Genomic DNA, 19586 nt, shown 5'->3' with positions numbered 1-19586 from the left:
TTCCATACCACTCTCACCTGGAGTCCAGCAGCAAGTCCCAGCCTCTGTCCTGATCCCCTGCTGGGTGGAGTCTCTCAGAGGACATATATGTTGGATTAATACCCACTTGCAAGTGAGTATATGCCATAAGAGCACTTTCCTTTGATAGAAGAATTGTTCTTCTGCGTAGGTTGGGATGATTCAATATGTAGATACAATATGAAATAATCAAATTGAGATATTAACATCCCCACCTCCCCAAACATTTGTCGTGTGCTCAACAAATGAAATTCAGTACTGCCCCCTTCTTCAGTAAATCTGGATGTGTCTAAACAGGGTGGAGGGCATTTAGCAATCGGGCAGCTGTGTTAACATCTGTGCCGTTTACCCTTGTACTCTGCCTAATTGAATGCAAGGTTGAGAGGCCACTTGTAACTCATTCTAACTTCTATTCTTGGTTCTCTCCTTTGTATTTATTTCTCCAGGTCTTATACAACATACTAATCGCCTTCACTAAGATGCATAAATTTGAGGACATAGAGCCTGTGGACATTTTGGCTGGATGCGCCAGATTCATTATCGTGGGGTGTGGGGGAGTATTTTTTGGCATCCTTTTTGGATTTATTTCTGCGTTTATCACACGTTTCACTCAGAACATCTCTGCGATTGAGCCACTCATTGTCTTCATGTTCAGCTATCTGTCTTACCTAGTCGCTGAGACGCTTTATCTCTCTGGCATCCTGGCGTGAGTACCATCTAGGGATGGAGCCACACGGGATGTGGGGGTGAGATGGGAGCTAGCTGGCCTGGGGGATCTGGGAGCAGCTGAATTCTAGTCCTCCACGTCACCACAGGGTTTAGGATTTCTTAATTTTCTGAACGCTGATTCTGGTCCTTTGCCACACAAATGTTCTCTCCAACATTTGCAATCAGAATGTCAATATAAAGTGTTCAGGAAGAGCTGGGAACACTTCAAGCTTCAAGTTCATCTCATCAGTTTCTTCTCTTCCTGGAAAAATTATGTTGAGAGCCAGGCGTGGGTTGTATACTTTTAATTCCAGCCCTCAGTAGGCAGAGGCAGGAAGAGATCTGTGAGTCAAGGCCAGCCTGGTTTACATAGTGAATTCCAGGACAGCCAGGGAGAGCCCATGTCTTTTATTATTATTATTATTATTATTATTATTATTATTATTATTATTATTATTATTATTGTAGAAGGGAGGCGTGCCGTGAGGAACTTTCCTTCTGGCTTCTGTCTATTGTTATTCATCTCCAGCCCCGTTACATTCCACGCCCCACCAGGACAGCAAAGCTTGGCAGGTGGGGTGAACATGCGTGTCCAGTTCTTTGTCCCAGTGAAGACATTTGTTTAGGTTCCTAGAATGAATGAGGCTTCTCCGTTTGGCTTCTTAGATCCGGGTATGTTTTCTTCCAGACATTGTCCTTATATCCAACTACCTGGGCAGAAAACTTTAATTGTACAGAAATTGCATATAAATTTAATTGTATAAAAGTCCTTATGTCAATTAAATATGATCATATGGACTTTAGAGACCTCTATTCCCATCTTAAAATGGCCAGAACTGCTAGGACAAGAAAGGGCCTTTCCTTACTTTATCTGGGCAAATGGCTCAAATAGAAAATCTTGAATTAGTTGAATAACATTGTTGTAAGACATACTGTTTGGGAGTTGGATGGAGTATGTATGTAATGACAACACTCAGGAGACAGAGGCAGGATTTTTTTATTTAAAAAAGAAAGCATGTTGGATGCTCTATCCATTGAACTGACCTGTATTTAATCGGGTTTAAGGCAGAGTCAAATAACCTCTAGGCAGAGTTGGGGCTGGAAAAGTTCTCAGTGAGGGAAAGGAGGTCCAGACACATCTTTGAATGACCTGCCTGTGTTTGTGTTATGAAAACCATGCTACATCCACATTTACTTTTTCTTATACCTTATTGAAGAGGAAGGCACTGAATCTGTCATCCACAGCCAGAAAGGGGAACAGACAAGAGGCTGATTCTAGGTAGAGATGGACTTCCTGCATACACAGCCTTGCTGTTGGCAGGTAGCCTTTGTGGTGCGCCAAATGTTGTTTCCCTCTGGGCCTCTGCTCCTTTTGTAGGATCACGGCGTGTGCAGTGACAATGAAAAAGTACGTGGAGGAGAACGTGTCTCAGACATCCTACACCACCATCAAGTACTTCATGAAGATGCTGAGCAGCGTCAGCGAGACCTTGATCTTCATCTTCATGGGCGTGTCCACCGTTGGGAAGAACCATGAGTGGAACTGGGCTTTCGTCTGCTTCACTCTGCTCTTCTGCCAGATCTGGAGAGCCATCAGTAAGAGACGCCAGGGCCCCAACACATGCCTGCCTCCCTACCTGAGTCTCTTTTTTCCTCAGTTGAACCAGAAGTGGGTAGCTGATGCTAACTGCTCCTTGCTGACCAAAAACTTTCTGTTGGCTTCTTCAGTAGGTCAAAGCCACTGGCTAAAGTTGTCCTCAGAAGCAAGGCTGAATCACAGGGTGTTTTGTGCTTTGTTGGAAGAAAACACTTTCACATGTACACATTTAAATGCAACCTGGTAAATATATCTGTTGCTCCGCTTCCTTGGCGGCTTGCAGCCTCTTGCATGTCAGCACAGATATAGACTATAAACTGTGGTTATTTACACTTCTGATACAGGATAAGTGAGATCTCACTCACCGTATTCTGTATAAGACACTGTCGGGAAACAGTCCCACAAGCAGTGAGGCTGGCCTAAGGAATGAATGGATGCTGAACATAAAGCCAGCAAAGGGACGAGGAGTGAACCCCTGTTTTTAAAGGGCTTATTCTTGGGGACTGGGGAGACTGTTTAGTCAGTAAAGGCCGGGCTACACTAGAATGAGGGCCTGGGTTAGGGTTCCCAAAACACTCAAACAACAACAACAGCAACAGACCAAAATCCACCACCACCACCACCACCATCACCACCACCACCATCGACAACAACAACAAAACTCACAGGAATTACTCACTCCGGGGTGGTGGGGTGTGGGGCAGAAGGATTCCTGGGGCTTATGGTCACCCATCCAGCCAATCAGTGAGTCTCAGTTTTAGCAAGAGCCTCTACCTCTAAAATAAGGTAGATAAGAGTGTAAGGAAGAAAGTGACCTCTTGACTCTGTATGCACACACACACACAAACACACACATAGTCACTTACACACACAGTCACTCACACACTCACTCATGCACACTCACACAGTCACACACACATGTAGTCACACACACTCATTCACACACATTCACACACATATACACATTCACACACACACAGTCACTCACACACACTCACACACACATACACCCACACAAAACCACACAACCACACACACAGAAAATGACATAAACACACACAAGAGACTTGTGTGTGTATTCACATACATGTATAAATATGAAGGATGAGCACCCTTAATTATGATATTAATTAGTAAAGGCAGTAATAATCTAAATAATCAGACTTCTGGAAGAGTATTCCCATTATAAGGAATGAATAATTTCTAATGGCTGCCATACACTTCTTTTTCAGGAGCTAAAAAAGCACATTAGCATGAGCTACAATATATAGGTTTCCTTTGTGTTAGACAAATATGTATTATTCTACAAGGAACAGAGGCTGAGAGACAAACAAATATTTACTACACGTAAGAAGTCCCCACCAATGGCAAGGACGTATATATAGGAACCTATCTCTAATATTATATAATAATAATATAATAATAATAATATATGCATTTGATATATGTATAACATATACTGTTAGAGACTGGATCTTATTGTGTAGCTCTGGCTAGCTTCAACCTCACAATATAGATCTGGTTGGCCCCAAACTCAATGAAATCCACCCATTGGTATGTGCTGAGTTCTCGGGTTAAAGAAAGGTATGCACTGCCATACCCAGTAGAAAGTTAAAATGTGTGTGTGTGTGTGTGTGTGTGTGTGTGTGTGTGTGTGTTTCTTTTAGAAACTATATTTTAAATGACTTTGGCCAATTGTTTTGAGCCAATTTTTAATATATCAATTAAAGTTAAATTTTGGTAGCTTTGGGAATGCATAAAAGAATGACATGAGGGACTGGGATGACTCAGATCTTTAGGGAATTGTTCACTCTTCCAGAGGACCTGGGTTGGAGTCCCAGAACCCATGTGCTGGCTCACAGCCATTAGTAACTCTAGTTCCAGGGAATTCAATGCTCCATAAGCACTGTGCACATGCATTACATATTCATATCACATACATGGAGGCAACACACATAAAATAAATACTAATTTTTAAAATGATGACAATATAGAAATATAAGATAGGAATAAGAGTAACTAAACATATGCCCATCCTTAGTGGAAAAATATAAAGCTGTTGTGATAGAAACCTAAAATCCCACAGCAAAATTTGTTGTGACCTCTGTTCACAATTTAGAGCTGGGCAGTCCCCTATCTACTTATTTAAAGTTTTGTTCCTCAACCTAAAAATAACAGTTTTGTATAAAAAAAAAATACTAATCTCTTTCTGCTTTGGTATTCTGCGAATCTATAGGGAATAGCACTGATGTCAAGAGAAGTGAGAATAGAGAGATTCAGCCCAGCAGACAGGACAGATACGTCTGCTTGCGGGGAGGGGGAGATTCTGTTACCATAGCGATCACCCAGCCCTGCACCACAGTTCTGTAACTGAGAGAATTGCTGACCTGAGGCTGAGAGAGTGGCCAGCTGGGGCAGGTCACCATGGCTCCCAGAGCAACACCAACTCATCTGTCATGCGAGCTAGGGACTAGGAAGGCTAATGTATATATAGGGCACTATTTTTTGTGACTTATGAGAACAGTGTTTAACTCTTTGTCTACCGACTTCAGTGAGTGCACTTGGTTTTCTGCATCTGTGATGTCAACCAACCACAGACCAATGACATTGAGGAAACACACATCTGCATTGCACATCTGCAGACTTTATTTCTTGTTGTCATTTCCCGAACAGTACAGCAGAGCAACTACGTTATAAGTCACCTAGATAGAACTTCCGGTATCCAAGAGAGTGTGCACAGGCCATACCCAAGGGCGTCATGCAACAGAGGGGAGCCGGGCACTTAGAGTCATGACATCTGTGAGAAACTGGGGGCTGATTATGCTCTTGTTGTCTCTGAGATCTGATGATATAGAGTGACTAACACGCGAAGAGAAGTTCAAATAGACCCACCAACAAAACCCAGAAATTGTCTTGTCTCTTATAGTCTAATATTCCCGGTACCGAGCTATGCTTTGGTGAGTTATGGCTGTGGGCAGCACGGGGTCATAAAGAGATAAAGTTCTGAGATGTCCATTCAGAGCTCGAGCAGAGGAGGAACCTTTCTCACCAAGAGCCAGTTTGTCAGCCGTAGCTTTCCCTGGGGGGGGACACACGGCCACGGGGAATCCACGTGGTGAAAAGCACTACACTGTTTTGCGCATGCTCCCCTGCCCTCCAGCCTCCATTTATTTCTCCGCCCAGTGACAGTAAGACATATCTGGTCCCCATCCTTGAACCCCAAGCCCTTGCAAACTTTCTGTTTATTTACATGACCCTCAGGCACTAAGCCAGCCACCAGGGACCGGCTCTTCATGTACAGTCTGCAGTCACTGAGGGATTCAAACTACAGACTTCTGGGAGGTATCCCCTGAGACCATGAGATAAGAGGATTTTATTCCATGGGAGTCTTTTCCTTAACTGGTTTTGAAAAGCACCACAAGTGTTGTGGATATGGATTAGAAATATACGCCTTATTTTTTTTTTTAAATGAAGATTTCTGTTACTTTAAACACACACATTCGTGTGCACACATGGACACGTACACGCACAGACACACACACACACACACACACACACACACACACACACACATTTAGTCTGAGAAAAGCTCTAACTAGAGGGCGCAAAATAACACAGAAATACAGAGCCTTGAGAGAGGCTCTGTTTGAGATGCGTGGCCTTCGGTGGGATGGGACCAGGCTGCCTCGCCTAGTGTCTGCGTCTCGACCACTCTGGCCCTGCTGCTAATATTTATCTCTCCCTTTCCAGGCGTATTTACTCTCTTCTACGTCAGTAACCAGTTTCGGACTTTTCCCTTCTCCATCAAGGACCAGTTCATAATATTCTACAGCGGTGTGAGAGGAGCTGGAAGCTTTTCACTTGCGTTTCTGCTTCCTCTGTCCCTTTTTCCTAGGAAGAAATTATTTGTTACTGCTACTTTAGTAGTTACATACTTTACTGTATTTTTTCAGGTTGGTAGATTTCTTTCATATTTAAAATAAGTACCTACTTTAACAACTATATATTAAATCTGTAGGGTGTAAATAAAGATATTATATCTGATTTTTAAGATTCTGGTTAATCATCTAAATAGATTCTAAAATACTCTGAGGCCACACTCGTGGTAAAGATTTGGTTTCTAAAATATGTTGCCTTTGAGTCAATACAGCATATTAGTGAAAATATTCCCAAGTGAGGAGTGAACTGTTGTTCTGCGTATCATGGAAGATGAGAGGGCAGCTAGTACTTTATAACATGAGGGGTTTTTTTTTTTTAGCTGAACTTAGATCTTAATGAGCTAATGGAGATGTATTTTAAGAAGCCAGGATACTGTACTGAAATTGATTACAATAGCTATTTTTCTTGATTATGTAGAAGAATTAGGAATTAAAGTAAGTTTGGTGCATTTAATCCCATAGAGACTAGAAACAAATGTATGCAAATTGGGCATTTTATAGTTTTGATGATAAAATGTTTTCCCTATAGTGACAATGTGCACCTCAGGGAAAAAACCTTTATTTTGTTATTTATGATCCAGGGAATCACAATTGGCCCACTGGTCAGGTACCTGGATGTCAGAAAGACCAATAAAAAAGAATCCATCAATGAAGAGCTTCACATCCGTGTAAGTTAACTTCGTCCTTTCTGATGAATAAATACGGCGTTTCCCAGGTAGCACTTTCAATGCCCATCTAGGAGCCCAGAGACAGTGTTCAGGTTGGGAGATTCACAGTTCCAATAAAAGGGATGGTACGTGTTTACTATTGCTGCTGGTGCAGCGACAGAGGATTAACACAACCATGGTGTCTTCCAACAATGCAAGCGTGATATCCCAGAGTTCTGGGAGCAGGAAATGGGTCCCTCCCGCTAGTGGTGCCTCAGTGCTGAGTTCCCTTCTGGAGCTTCTAAGGAAGACACTATTTCTGCCTCTTTCAGCCTCTATGGGTCTTCTATATGGTTGTGGTCTGAGGGTGAAAACTAGGGTCCTGCACTTGGCGGCCAAATACTGTGCCACTGAACTACGTCCCAAGCTGACTGACTGGGATTTTTTTCACTAGAGAGTCCTCAGCTATCTCTGCTCTCAGGGCCTTCAGCTGATCAAATCCGGGCACTCAGATTGTCCAGGATCGTCCTCCTTATCTGAAGCAACTGATGGTGAGCTCTACTCACATCCGCAGAACGCTGTCACAGCAAACTACCAATTAGCATTTGATTGGATAACTGAGGATTCTCCTACTCAGGCCAGTATCCCAGAAGGATGTCACACTGACTAATGTTCAACATGGTCACAGTGGCTGCTAACGTCATTGTTTATTTTACGTATATGAGCGCTCTATCTGCATGTACACCTGTGTGCCAGGAAAGGGCACCAGATCCCACTATAGATGGTTGTGAGCAACGATGTGTTTTCTGGGAATTGAACTCAGGACCTCTGGAAGAACAGACAGTGCTCTTAGCCACTGAGCCATCTCTCCAGCCCCAGAGCCATTGTTTCACACGAATATGGGTCCTACTTGTCTCTTCAAGTTCAACATGGTACCAAAACCATGACTTTCAGAATGTCTTCCATGGATAGAAACAAGAACTAGTGTGTGGAAGACATACTGACACACAGATGCACGTACACACCCATGCACAAAATTATACACATACACATGCACTCACACCCATGCCCACTATCCATGCACACATGTATACACCTATGCATACATGCATGAACACTCACATGTACACATATATACACATACAAAATGGCTATGTACAAACAATGGCTGGGAAGACCTGGCATCATAGCTGCTCCAGAGTCAAGCTCAGTAGGGTGATTGACTAGATCTTCTTGTTTGTTACTTCTATCCCAGAGGAACCATATTTCTGATATTTTTAATGCTCTGTAGAGATGGATGAAGTCTTCATATATTAGTCTTTAATTTCATACAAATAGATACTCAAGGAAACAAGTCATTTAAATTCCAGTTGTTAAATATATTTAACAGATTAGGACAACGAATGTTAGAAACTATGTTAATACTTTAAACTGCTTCTGCCTTTTTATCTGTGCCCTTATCTCCTTATTTAGAGAAAGAGCAACATGTCTTTAAGTGGAACTTCAACATTTTACCTCTTACTTATTTTTATTTCTTACAAAGTTGTGATTAAGGCCAACTCTGGTGGTACAGACCTTTAACCCAGAACTTGAGGATCACAGACAGGTGGATCTCTGTGAGTTTGAGGCCAGCCTGGTCTACACAGAGAGGCTTTGTCTCAAAAAAACAAACATTATGACTATTGTTAGAAGATAGTAGACCAAGTAAGGTCTTAAATAATAATTTTGCAATTTTTGGTCTTTTCAAAATAAAACAGAAGCCAGTATAAACCTGAATAATTTTATTTGAATTATTTACAGATCAATTTATAAGCATTTTAAGATTATGTCTTCTCTAAAATTCTTATAAATCATCATGAAAAAGAACCCAAATGTAGTATAATTGATTTGTGTGTTGAACTGTAAATTCCTGGACTAAAGTATTGAATTTTAAAACTAAAGACGAAGATCTAATATTGCTTTATTAGTGTAAAAATTGGGTACTTACTCATGTGCTTCCCTCAAATCTTGTTATAATGTTCACACATTACCTGTCTGGTGTGAAGAAATGTGTGTGTGGGCGTGTGTGTGTGTGTGTGTGTGTGTGTGTGTGTGTGTGTATGTGTGTGTGTACATATATATATGTGTGTGTGTGTATATATATATATATCTAAACGTATTTGAAGAATTATATTTTGGGAACTTTGTAAATCAGACATGTGTTTTTTTCACAACAAAAATCAAAGTAATAGCTAATCATTATACTTTGCCTCCATATAATTTCAGTAATGAAAGATCTTCCTAGAAAAATATTATTCAAACCAAGTGCCAGGTACCCTGTTGTTACTGTATTTGATGAAAATTACCAAGAGGCCTCTCTGCAGAATCTTTTAATAACAAAGGGAAGTTAAATCACTATGAAAAGCATGACATATTCTAGTGTGACTAGAGTACTAGGGAAGAGGTTATGATTCAGTACATTAAAGCCTTCCTTAGTCCTCAAAGCTTATAGTTGTTGCTGTGTGTGTGAGGGTGTGTTTGTGAGTATGTTTGTGTGTGTGTGTGCATGTAGGTGTGTGCCTTTCAGAACTCATTTTCGCTAGCATTTCATCTTCTCATGTTTGGTTTGGCAGCTTATGGATCACTTGAAGGCTGGGATTGAAGATGTGTGTGGCCATTGGAGCCACTACCAAGTGAGAGACAAGTAAGTAGGTTAGGGTTTCGTCATCCAACAATGGCTCCTCAAGGATGTCTCCTTGACGGATAGGGGCCAGGAGGAGGAAAGACCCAGGGGTTGTCTATGTAAGAAACAGCTGAAGTGAGAGCTATTGGAACAGAGCGATAGTGGTGGGACAGGCTGGTTTGATGAGGAACAGCACAAGCAGTGAGTGAAACGTAGAGAGTCATATTTAAGTGTGAAACCCTCCTTCCTGAAACAAAAATAGCTCACTCATGCTGTGACCATATTCATAAAGTTGTGAAGGGCGGTAGTGACTCAGTAAGAGGCTGGAGAGACCCTAGCTGGAGACCACTAAGAGTAATTCATATTCAGTGATTTGACTGCGATACCCACAGCCTTCTTGCTCACCACACCCACATATTTGAAGGGATTCTTTTCATCTCAAGGAGGAGAAATATGGCTGGACCCAGACAGTATGTCATCAGCAAGTAGTTAGCTGCATCGTGGGCATGTGTAAGGTGATGCCAAAGCTGTGAAGAGGAAACAAACTGGATGCAGGACTTGGAACTCCCTGTGTTATGGAGCTGAGGAGGAAATGGAAGAGCAGATAAAGACAGGGAGAAATGAGCAGAGAGGATGGCAGGAAAGTAAGGGAGAGGAGACACAAGTGGCCAAAACTGTCAGGGCAATGGCAGCCACAAGAATTGACAAGTACAATGTCAAGATGGACTTAGCAAGAGAAATGTCAAACGCATTGTGAAGACAGATTTGGGGGAGGGGCTGGTGTCAGAGGGATGAGGAGGAATTACAGCATCTCATGGCAAAGGGCAGGTCAGAGTGTGACCTACTTGAAAAAAAAAAAACAACAGGTGTATCTAAGTCAAAAAGCTGGCAGAAGGAGGGAGGTCAGCCTGCCATACACAGAGAGTCCTTAATTGGTGGTGTCTGTCTACCTCACAGTCCAGGGAAACAAACGCTAGCTAATAAGCCAACATTCCAGGAAGTTACGTTACCCCACAAAAAAAAAAAACAAAGCAGCCAAACAACTACTCTCTGAGTGTGAAATGATTGGATGCACTGACAACTGTGACTCCAGACAGGCTCTTAAGGCACTGCTGCATGTGTACAGCTTACGCTAATGGGTTGACCAGAAGTTCACTACAACAGTCATCTGCCATTAGAGTCGGGCCTATCTAGAGGCTCCATTGTTCAGACTATTGTGATGCTTGGTGGGGGATGGCAGGGGATTCAAACATCACTTGTAACACAATAGGGCAAAACTACTCTAGCTGGCAGCCAGATTAAAGGTGCTGGGTACTGGCTGAAGAGAGCAATGTTACTGTAAGTGTGGCTGCTGCTGTTAGGAGCTCCTAGAATACAATGCTTCTTCAAAGCCTCAGTACCTCAATTCTTTCCTTACAGTTGGGGCTGAGTGAGGCTAGGCCACGCTGGCCCCTCTTCAGCACACTTCCTACCATGACTGCACTTTGTCTTTCTTTAGGTTTAGCTGCTTTCATTGTATGCAGGCCACTAGGCCATTTTCTTAAAAAAAAAAAAAAAAAAAAAAAAGCCGTAAATGATTTGATTTTTTAAAAATGTGTTTAAATGTAATGGCACTTCTTTGGTATTTTTCAGAGTGGAGTTCAGTTGTAGTTTGTTTAAAGGATAAGCTATAGTTCCACAATAGACATAAAGATGTTGGCTTTAATGTTTAGGTTCAAGAAGTTTGACCATAGATATTTACGGAAGATTCTAATCCGGAAGAACCTGCCCAAATCAAGCATCGTTTCTTTGTATAAGAAGCTGGAGATGAAGCAGGCCATCGAGATGGTGGAAACTGGGGTACCCACCTGTGCAGCATTCCCCTCACAGGAGCCGTGAGTTCTATCTGCTTTTGCATCTAGAATTTTACTTGAGAATTTCAGGGCTCCTCGCGGCTCCATTTGAAAGAAGTAGCAGAAGGGAATGGGCAGAAAGATGGATGTGGCCCTTAGCATTCTGGACCGTAACAAATGGCTGAGCTAATCAGTTTAAAAGGGGGGAAAGGTTTGTTTTGGCTCATGGTACAGGGATGGGGTGGGTTCAGTAAATACTGGTTGATGCTTTGGGGCGTGTGTTGAGGTGGCATATTATGATCACCATTATGGCAAAACCTCATGGAGGAAGAGCTGGATGTTTCCTTATGTCTCACACAACAGCGGGCGCTCAAGGCCTGAAGCATACTACATCATAAAGTTCTCTCATCTCCCATTAGTGCCATGGCTGCAAACCAAACACTTATGACACGGGCTTTATCTCTGAGGAAGGAAATACAAAGTAATATTGTCTAAATCTTCACAGTTTGTGCTTTGCTTCAAGCTTGACATGTTTTTGCCAGTTTTGTAGAATTACTTTTTAACAGAGTTGTGTTTGTAAAGTTACATGGCATTCTTCGCAAGGACGTGGAATGGTGGGGTATTTTATAACATGGTCTTCTTTTAGTTTGTGATTAGAAACTTCCTTCTGTTCCTTCTACTTTTGTGTTGTGCGAAAACTTTATTTTTCTTCCTCCACTTCATGGAGAAAGATATTAGCTCTCTGGAGCACCAACTTGAATTTTAGGGATAAATCAATCCTCCTATGTCACTACATTGAAATATCTGAAGCAGATAAAAGGGCAGGAAAGTTAGTTTGGGCTTAGAGTTCTGGGGGTTCAAGTCTAAGGCCAAGTCTTTGAGTCTTTGATAACAACAGATGGGGGCATTACTGCAGTGAGGGTACAAATCCTTAATTAAGGAGAGAAAGGAAGGATTAAAGCAAGTATGAAGATCAAACTTCCAATGACCTAAAAGCCTCTCTCTAGTGCCCACCACGTAAAGGCCCACAGGCACCTCCCAATACTGCCACCCTGGAGACCAAGTTTTTCCACATGGACCCTTGAGAAAGACTCCACCTAAACAGGAAAGAGATGAGGTGGTGTAAAAGGTGTGGCAGCCATTAAACCACAGCAGGGAGATGCTGAGGTGGTGTAAGATGCAGTAACTTATGGCTCTTTAAAGCTGAAGAGGTGACAGCAGCAGAGAGAGTCATGTGACACTGTAAGATCTGTCTTGAATCCGTGAGACCAACTTAGACTGGGACCCAGTGCTGGCTGGCTGGCTTCCAGGTGAAAAGAAGACGATGAGGAATTGATGTGGAGGCAGGCACAGGCAGAGACTTTATTTGGTGTGTGTCTTCTGCCATCTGCTAACCAATGGTCCCCAGAGCTGGGTGGATATTTTTAAAATCTGTTTTAATTCTCTGACATTTCACAAACGCTCCCTCAGTATTTCCAGATTTAACTCCCAAAGATGTCCAGCTTTCTCTAAGCAGTGGCTTATGGGTTACAAACATTGATCACAGAATACATTTAGGGAAGTGGCACACCAGCCCCTCAGTCTGTCCTGTCATCTTCTTCAGCTAATGACACTCGATCATGAGCTTCAATTACATCCTCACATCCGGGAAGTGAATTGAGAACAGAGCTAAGAATAGGTACCAATAAGAGTGTCACAAACTACCTGAGTGTTATTTCACAGGTGACACCTTCCCATCTCACCTGCTAATGAATCAGAAACACCAGTGTCTTCTCACATGACCCAGGAAAGATGTAAACAACTGTCCCCACAGGCTCCACAGTTGAAACAGACACCTTTTGGGCTTATTTATCTGTAGGATTGTTTTTTGTGGCTTGTTTGCTTGTTTTGTGCTGCCCATTATGTAACTAAAAGGAGACGCCTGATACTAAAATGGGAATGTTCTAACAAATATTTACTGGCAATGCTGTCCAGAGCCACAGTGGAGCCAGGAGGGACTGGAAAACCCAGGAATGTTAATTCTGTTTCCATTCAATATGTTGCTATTTTATCCATAATCAAATCCCACCCCCCTCCCCCCACTTACTTTTGAGCCATGTTTCTGGCTGCCCGACCCCAGACATGGACAAGAGATGCCATTAACAGAAGAGATCACACAGTGCAGCATAGCAAAGAATAGAAATCGATGTGACCATGGGAGCAGTGTGTCTCACGTGACCTCCTGCTCTGTGCCCTGCTCATCAAAGGATGAACTGTACTCAATGCAGAGGCAGAGGAAGACTGGACAGTTCCAGACAGTCCAAGTCCCCAGAGACGTCCTCAGTCAGTTTGCTTCCTACTTAGGTGAGCACTCAGTCTAGGAATGTAAGGGTGCTTACATCTTATCTCAGACTAGAATCTAATCTCTGTTTCAGTCTATTGGGCTAAAACATATTCTGAACTTCTGTATAACATCACAATGTATTAGCCATAAGCAACTGTTTCAGTTCTGACCACAAGGCAGTTTTTAAACCAGTTTTGTTTGGCACTGTTCCCTCCTCACTTGGAGTCAATTAGCTCTTCAGCCTCTGACTTCAGATTCCTGAGAGTCTTACAGGGAAGAGCTTTTCCACCTCACAAAGCCCAATCAAGTAAGTGAACTGGAATGAGAACAGTTTTTGTTAAAGTTGATGGTTAACACAATTTTAGTATTTAACTTACGTTTATTTGATCTCACTAGAAATCTGTAGGACACCAAGAAAAAAGGAATTCCTCTCTTAAGATCAAAGCAGCCAATTTCTAAAACAAAACAAAACAAACAAAGTGCAAGCCAAACCTTCATACAATAATAGGAAAGAGAACTGTATACTCAGCCGCCTCTTAGTATTCCACATGAGATGACAACAGCCAATGCAGGTATAATTTTGCATTATGAGTTTAAGCAAATGACATACAACAGTTTAAGTCCTAAGTTCTGAGACCTTCAGGAGAAGCCTGTTGCAGCTTGGAGGCACTTGGTTCTGTGGAATTCCATTGCTTTCATCACGCCGTGATATTTCATAAAAGTGCTTATTTGAATCCCCAAACTGTCCTATGGGAGAGCTGGAATATTCACTTCTATTGTTATTTCACATAAAGAGCTATTTATCTCACACAGGGCTAGCAAACTGGTAGAGATTATAAAGTGACAGTGAGTCCAAGTGCCAACTGCTGAAGCTTCTGGGCTTGCACGACGACTCAGTGGGGAAGGCTGCTTGCTGCCAGGCCTGGCAACTTGAGTTTGAGTCTCCAGACCCACAAGGTAAAAGGAGACAGTCCACCATTACACATTGTCTCCTGACCTCTAATGTGTGCTTTGTGCACCAACACACTTATCCACACATACACAATAGATAGATAATAGTTTCCTTTTCACAATTTGATTAGGGGTGAAGATGTAGCTCAGTTGCTATACTTCCTGCCTAACATGCATGAGGCCCTGAGTTAGATTCCCAGCACCACATAAACTGGGTGTGGTGCTGTAGCCTGTAACCCCAGCACTTGGAAAGCGGAGGCAGGAAGTGCAGAAGTTCAAAGCCATCCTGAGCTACACGAAACATTATCTCAGATATATAGATTAATTTTATAGAGATGAATATATAGAGATGAATATGTGTTAACACAACCATAGCTTATTGGGTAGCTAGATATAACTTTATAATCTCAAGTTATTTTATTTCTAAACTCTCAAGAGCTTGAGCATGTTGTGTCCTTTTTCTTTTTGAATTATGTATGTGTGAGTGTCTGTGTGTGGGCAGTGCCCATGGAGACCAGTGGAGTGATCCCCTTGGAGCAGATGTGAGTGAGGGGAGCTTAATTCAGGTCTCCTGAAAAAGTAGTATTGTCTCTTGTCTGTTGACTTTTTAATAATTAGGTAAAATCATTGTAGATTTAGAACTCTTTTAATCAATGTCATATTGATGGCATTAAGTTCTCATATCAGCATTCTGACAGGCAACTATGTGATGTAAGTTGCTGAGGTAAATTCCATGATCAAATGTTGTGTACAATGTAAGACACACTTCAGTCATGCTAGAGCTGGATATTGAAGTGGCCTTTGAAAATGATGCAAGACAGCCACGCGGACAGAGTAACTGGTGAGGAAGCATGCATGCAGCCATGAGGACAGAGTAACTGGTGAGGAAGCATGCATGCAGCCATGCGGACAGAGTAACTGGTGAGGAAGCATGCATGCAGCCATGTGGACAGAGTAACTGGTGAGGAAGCATGCATGCAGCCATGCGGACAGAGTAACTGGTGAGGAAGCATGCATGCAGCCATGTGGACAGAGTAACTGGTGAGGAAGCATGCATGCAGCCATGCAGAATAACTGATGAAAAGCCCTGCATGCAGACATGCAGAGAAACTGATGAAAAGCCATGCATGCAGCCATGCAGACAGAGTAACTGGTGAGGAACCATGCATGCAGCATGCAGACAGAGTAATCGATGAGGGACCTGCATGCAGCATGCAGACAGAGTAATCGATGAGGGACCTGCATGCAGCCATGCAGACAGAGTAATCGATGAGGGACCTGCATGCAGCCATGCAGAGTGACTGGTGAGGAATACTACCTGCAATTGGGAAGGACTGCCAGTCATCCCTCCTGCTCTAATCATGCTTCATGGCTGGCCTATTGGGAGATGTGTTCTTTTCAGTGAATTGGGGCAGTGGTGGAGCTTTGGACATTCTTACTGTGGTGTGAATGTAATGTTGTTAGGTTTCATAGTTAAGTTAAAGTCTATTTACATTATTTAGTATCTCATGCTCATGAAAGGAATAAAGGAAGGAAGAAGGAAAAATGTCTTGAGAAATGTGAACCTTGTATTCAAATGCTCTTGGATTTAGATTTTCTTGCTTTATATCAGCAACAGAGATCCCCTTTACCTACAATAAATTAATGTTCCAGGGACGAAATCTCTGATCCTAAAGATCCCGGTAACACTGTTTTCTATGCGTTGTGTCTTTCTTGCACCTGTGATGTGAGTATTCCAGGGACAGCTGTGTTCATGAAATGGCATTAAGACAATGGCAGGCATCACCTGGTTCGATTTAACCAGCACTTTTGTATAATTGTAGCTGCCTCTTCTTGGTGTGAGTCAGGAAGGGGTGCAGCTTTGAGGGTCCCATTTTACTCACTTTGTCCAGCAACCCAAACGACTTTAATTAAGCCTGATACTTCCTGGAGTGGTCAATTAGAAACTGGGGAAAATGCCAAAGCAGATCTACTGCTGTATCAAGTTTCACTTGCAATTTCCTTTATCAGTGGTTTTTTTTTTCTATTTATTTTATATGAATGTAGAACATAGACATATTTGACTAGCTGGTGTTTCTGTTTAGTAACCCATTATACACACACACACACACACACACACACACACACACACACACACACACGCACACAGACACACACACCCATAATGACGGAATGTGTTCAGATTGTGTGAGCAGCTCTACCTAAGTCAGAATAAATTTTACTTGGGGGCATTTATACAGTTACACTTATATAGTTTAGATCACCAAGGATGGTACCCAAGTTCCAGTCATTCTTCAGATAGCAATTGCTAAATAAAGCTCTTGCGTACCATGATAACCCCATATAAAAGCACTTTATTTTATCAATTGCTCATTACACCCAAACCCCCTTATTGTTAAATGGCTCCAAGGTTTGGGGGAAAGAACTTAAATTAGCCTGGATTGAAATTAATGATTTATCCTTTGTCTAATTGTCCTGACCAAATGGGGAGGAGATATGAAAGTCATCGGTGCCTTTAGACTTCGCAGAGAGGAGCAGAGATGAGTAAAGAAAAGCCCACATGGGCTGCAGCAGGGTCTTAGGAAGGTGGCTATGTAAAACAAGGATTCAACTTCCATTCCTTTTTTAAAAAAGATGCCTATGCTCTAGAATGAATGTATACTTCCAGTGTAATAAAAAGGGTTTCTCAATTACTGATACTAGATTGTAATCAAATACAGCTGTCATTTGAGGTTTTTTTTTTCATAACTATGTCTTAGATTTGAAATTCCAGAGGACAATTGGGCATTGACTGCTAATCTGGCCCTGTTGCTACGTTTTAAAGTCTCAGAATGCCCAGTACCTCAGCTGGATTGACCTTCATGGCACGAATAGTTTAATTCTATTTGTAAAATGTGATTCCTCTTTCTTAACTGTTCCTTAACCAAAAAAGTGGCCCCTTCCTGGTTTTGTCACTGTTGATGTGATAAAAAAAAAAATACCCTGATACAAAGCAGTGTAGGCAGAAGGTGTTTGTTTAGCTCATCATTCTGGATGACAGACAATCAGTCAATCGAAGTCAAGGCAGAAACGTGGAACAACGAGGTGTGTGTCAGTCAAGTTAGCTGAGAGAGAAGGAATGCATCGTATACTCAGTGCTCAGCTATCTCAGTCTACTCTTACACACGGTCCGGGGCCCTGGACCAGGGAATGGTGCTGGCACATGAGTTCTAGGTCCTCATATATCAGTAAGGGAAGCCATGACAACCTTCCACAGACCTGTCTACAGTCAGCCTGACCTAGGCCACCCATCACTAACACTCTCTTCTCAGGTGATTCTAGGTCATTTCAAGCTAGCTGTCCCCGGACCCCCCACCTGCACAATCCCCCAGGAAACTTTACTGATGTAAACCTGTAGCCCAGCACACTGGTGAGGCTTAAAATTCAGTGCTGTGGACAGTGTTGGTCTCTGAGCTGTTTGTCGTCTGTGCACATGAAACTGAGCATAGAAACAGAAAAAAAACAAAAAACAAAAAACAAAAAACCACACACACACACACACACACACACACACACACACACACACACACACACACGAAACACCCAAACCTCTGATTAAGTGTTTTTACTACTATTAAATTTAACAGTATAAGATTAGGATCACATTTTATGGCATCATTTCATAATAATTGATTTTGGTTGTATTTCATAGGTTGTTTGGTGCTCATGGCCTTAAATCCTCTTAAAAACGGACTACAGCAATAAACATCTGGAGACCACAATGGGGCAATATTTTTAAATCTTTCAGCCAAAACATTTGTTTGGATTTAATTGATGTGCACAAATATGATCCTGGGATTTACGAATTCATCCAGGACAGGGCAAGGCACGGTTTCTTCATGGCACTTCTTGCCCAGACAGATAAATAATGGCTTTTCTCCAATGTCGTTTCCAGGCCTGAGAGGGCACAGGGCATCAAGCGGCTTTCCCCGGAAGATGTGGAGTCCATGCGAAACATTCTGACAAGGAACATGTACCAAGTTCGACAAAGAGTACGTGTGGCCCTCTGTGCTGCCCCCTGCCTTGCTCTGCCCTGCCTTGCTCTGCCCTTACTACGTCTTCAGGAGCCTGGTCTTGTTCACACTGTCTCCCTAAAGTAGCCTTTTTTGCTGGATTTGGAAAACAGAAAGCTAATTGTCAGCTGCTAAGTTGGCACCAGTGGCCTAAGTGTAGATGCAAACCCAATTGCTGGCTCTAGGGGTCAGGCTACCCCAGCCCTGCAGCCAAAGCTTTCAGAACCCATGGTTTCCCTGTTCTCAAGGGAAGACCTGCAGCCATCCTCCTGTAGTTTAGGAAGAACATGGCACCAAGATTCTGATGGTCATCCAGCTGTCCAGTGAGGTTGACTGTGCTGAAAGTTGGCAAACAGCACGTATTGGGTCAGAATCTTGATGCTATGATATCAAAAGCTGGACTGTATACAAGCACTGGCATCTTGGTGCTGTGGTCTGGAATTGGTCTGGACTCATTAGCCTTTAGCAGAGGATCTTTCAGAGACTCTGCGTTATTGACAGTTAATTCATTGTCATCCCTGCAGAAACCTTGTCAAGTTGATGACTCATTTGTCCATCCTATTTCTTGGCTATGATTAAGTATGACTCTTGTGAGGGTTTTAAGTTTTTGGAAATGCCATAGGATAATGGTTTTGATGGGACTAAGAAACCAGATAAGCTGTTCATTTCCAACCAAATGATGTTGGGGCTGGCAGCTTGGTGATCAGATTTATTCATGGTTATAAGAGTTGTCTGCTTAGCACCTATCCAGTGTTCTTTCTAAGACTCCATACTTTCACAGCCCGTGAAGGTCAGTGGACTGTGCAGTTGTGTGTCAGGAAGGCTTATGCCTAAGGAGCTTGTATCATAAGAGACTGA

General features: G+C 42.4%; 1 protein-coding gene and 1 pseudogene across 1 annotated transcript in view; both read left to right on the top strand.

Annotated features, from left to right (window-relative positions):
* Slc9a4 (solute carrier family 9 member A4) overlaps positions 1-19586 on the top strand; it is a 46859-nt gene that overhangs the window by 18310 nt on the left and 8963 nt on the right. The window contains exons 3-9 of the mRNA XM_051152742.1: positions 465-724; positions 2105-2322; positions 6074-6276; positions 6843-6929; positions 9521-9591; positions 11283-11444; positions 18611-18707. Coding sequence (XP_051008699.1) covers positions 465-724; positions 2105-2322; positions 6074-6276; positions 6843-6929; positions 9521-9591; positions 11283-11444; positions 18611-18707 — 1098 coding nt within the window. The remainder of the gene's footprint in view (positions 1-464; positions 725-2104; positions 2323-6073; positions 6277-6842; positions 6930-9520; positions 9592-11282; positions 11445-18610; positions 18708-19586) is intronic.
* LOC127196004 (uncharacterized) lies at positions 8856-8948 on the top strand (annotated as a pseudogene).

This window comes from Acomys russatus, chromosome 11, assembly GCF_903995435.1.
Source record: "Acomys russatus chromosome 11, mAcoRus1.1, whole genome shotgun sequence".
NCBI classification, from domain to species: domain Eukaryota; kingdom Metazoa; phylum Chordata; class Mammalia; order Rodentia; family Muridae; genus Acomys; species Acomys russatus.
This window is presented reverse-complemented; position numbering and strand designations above follow the sequence as displayed.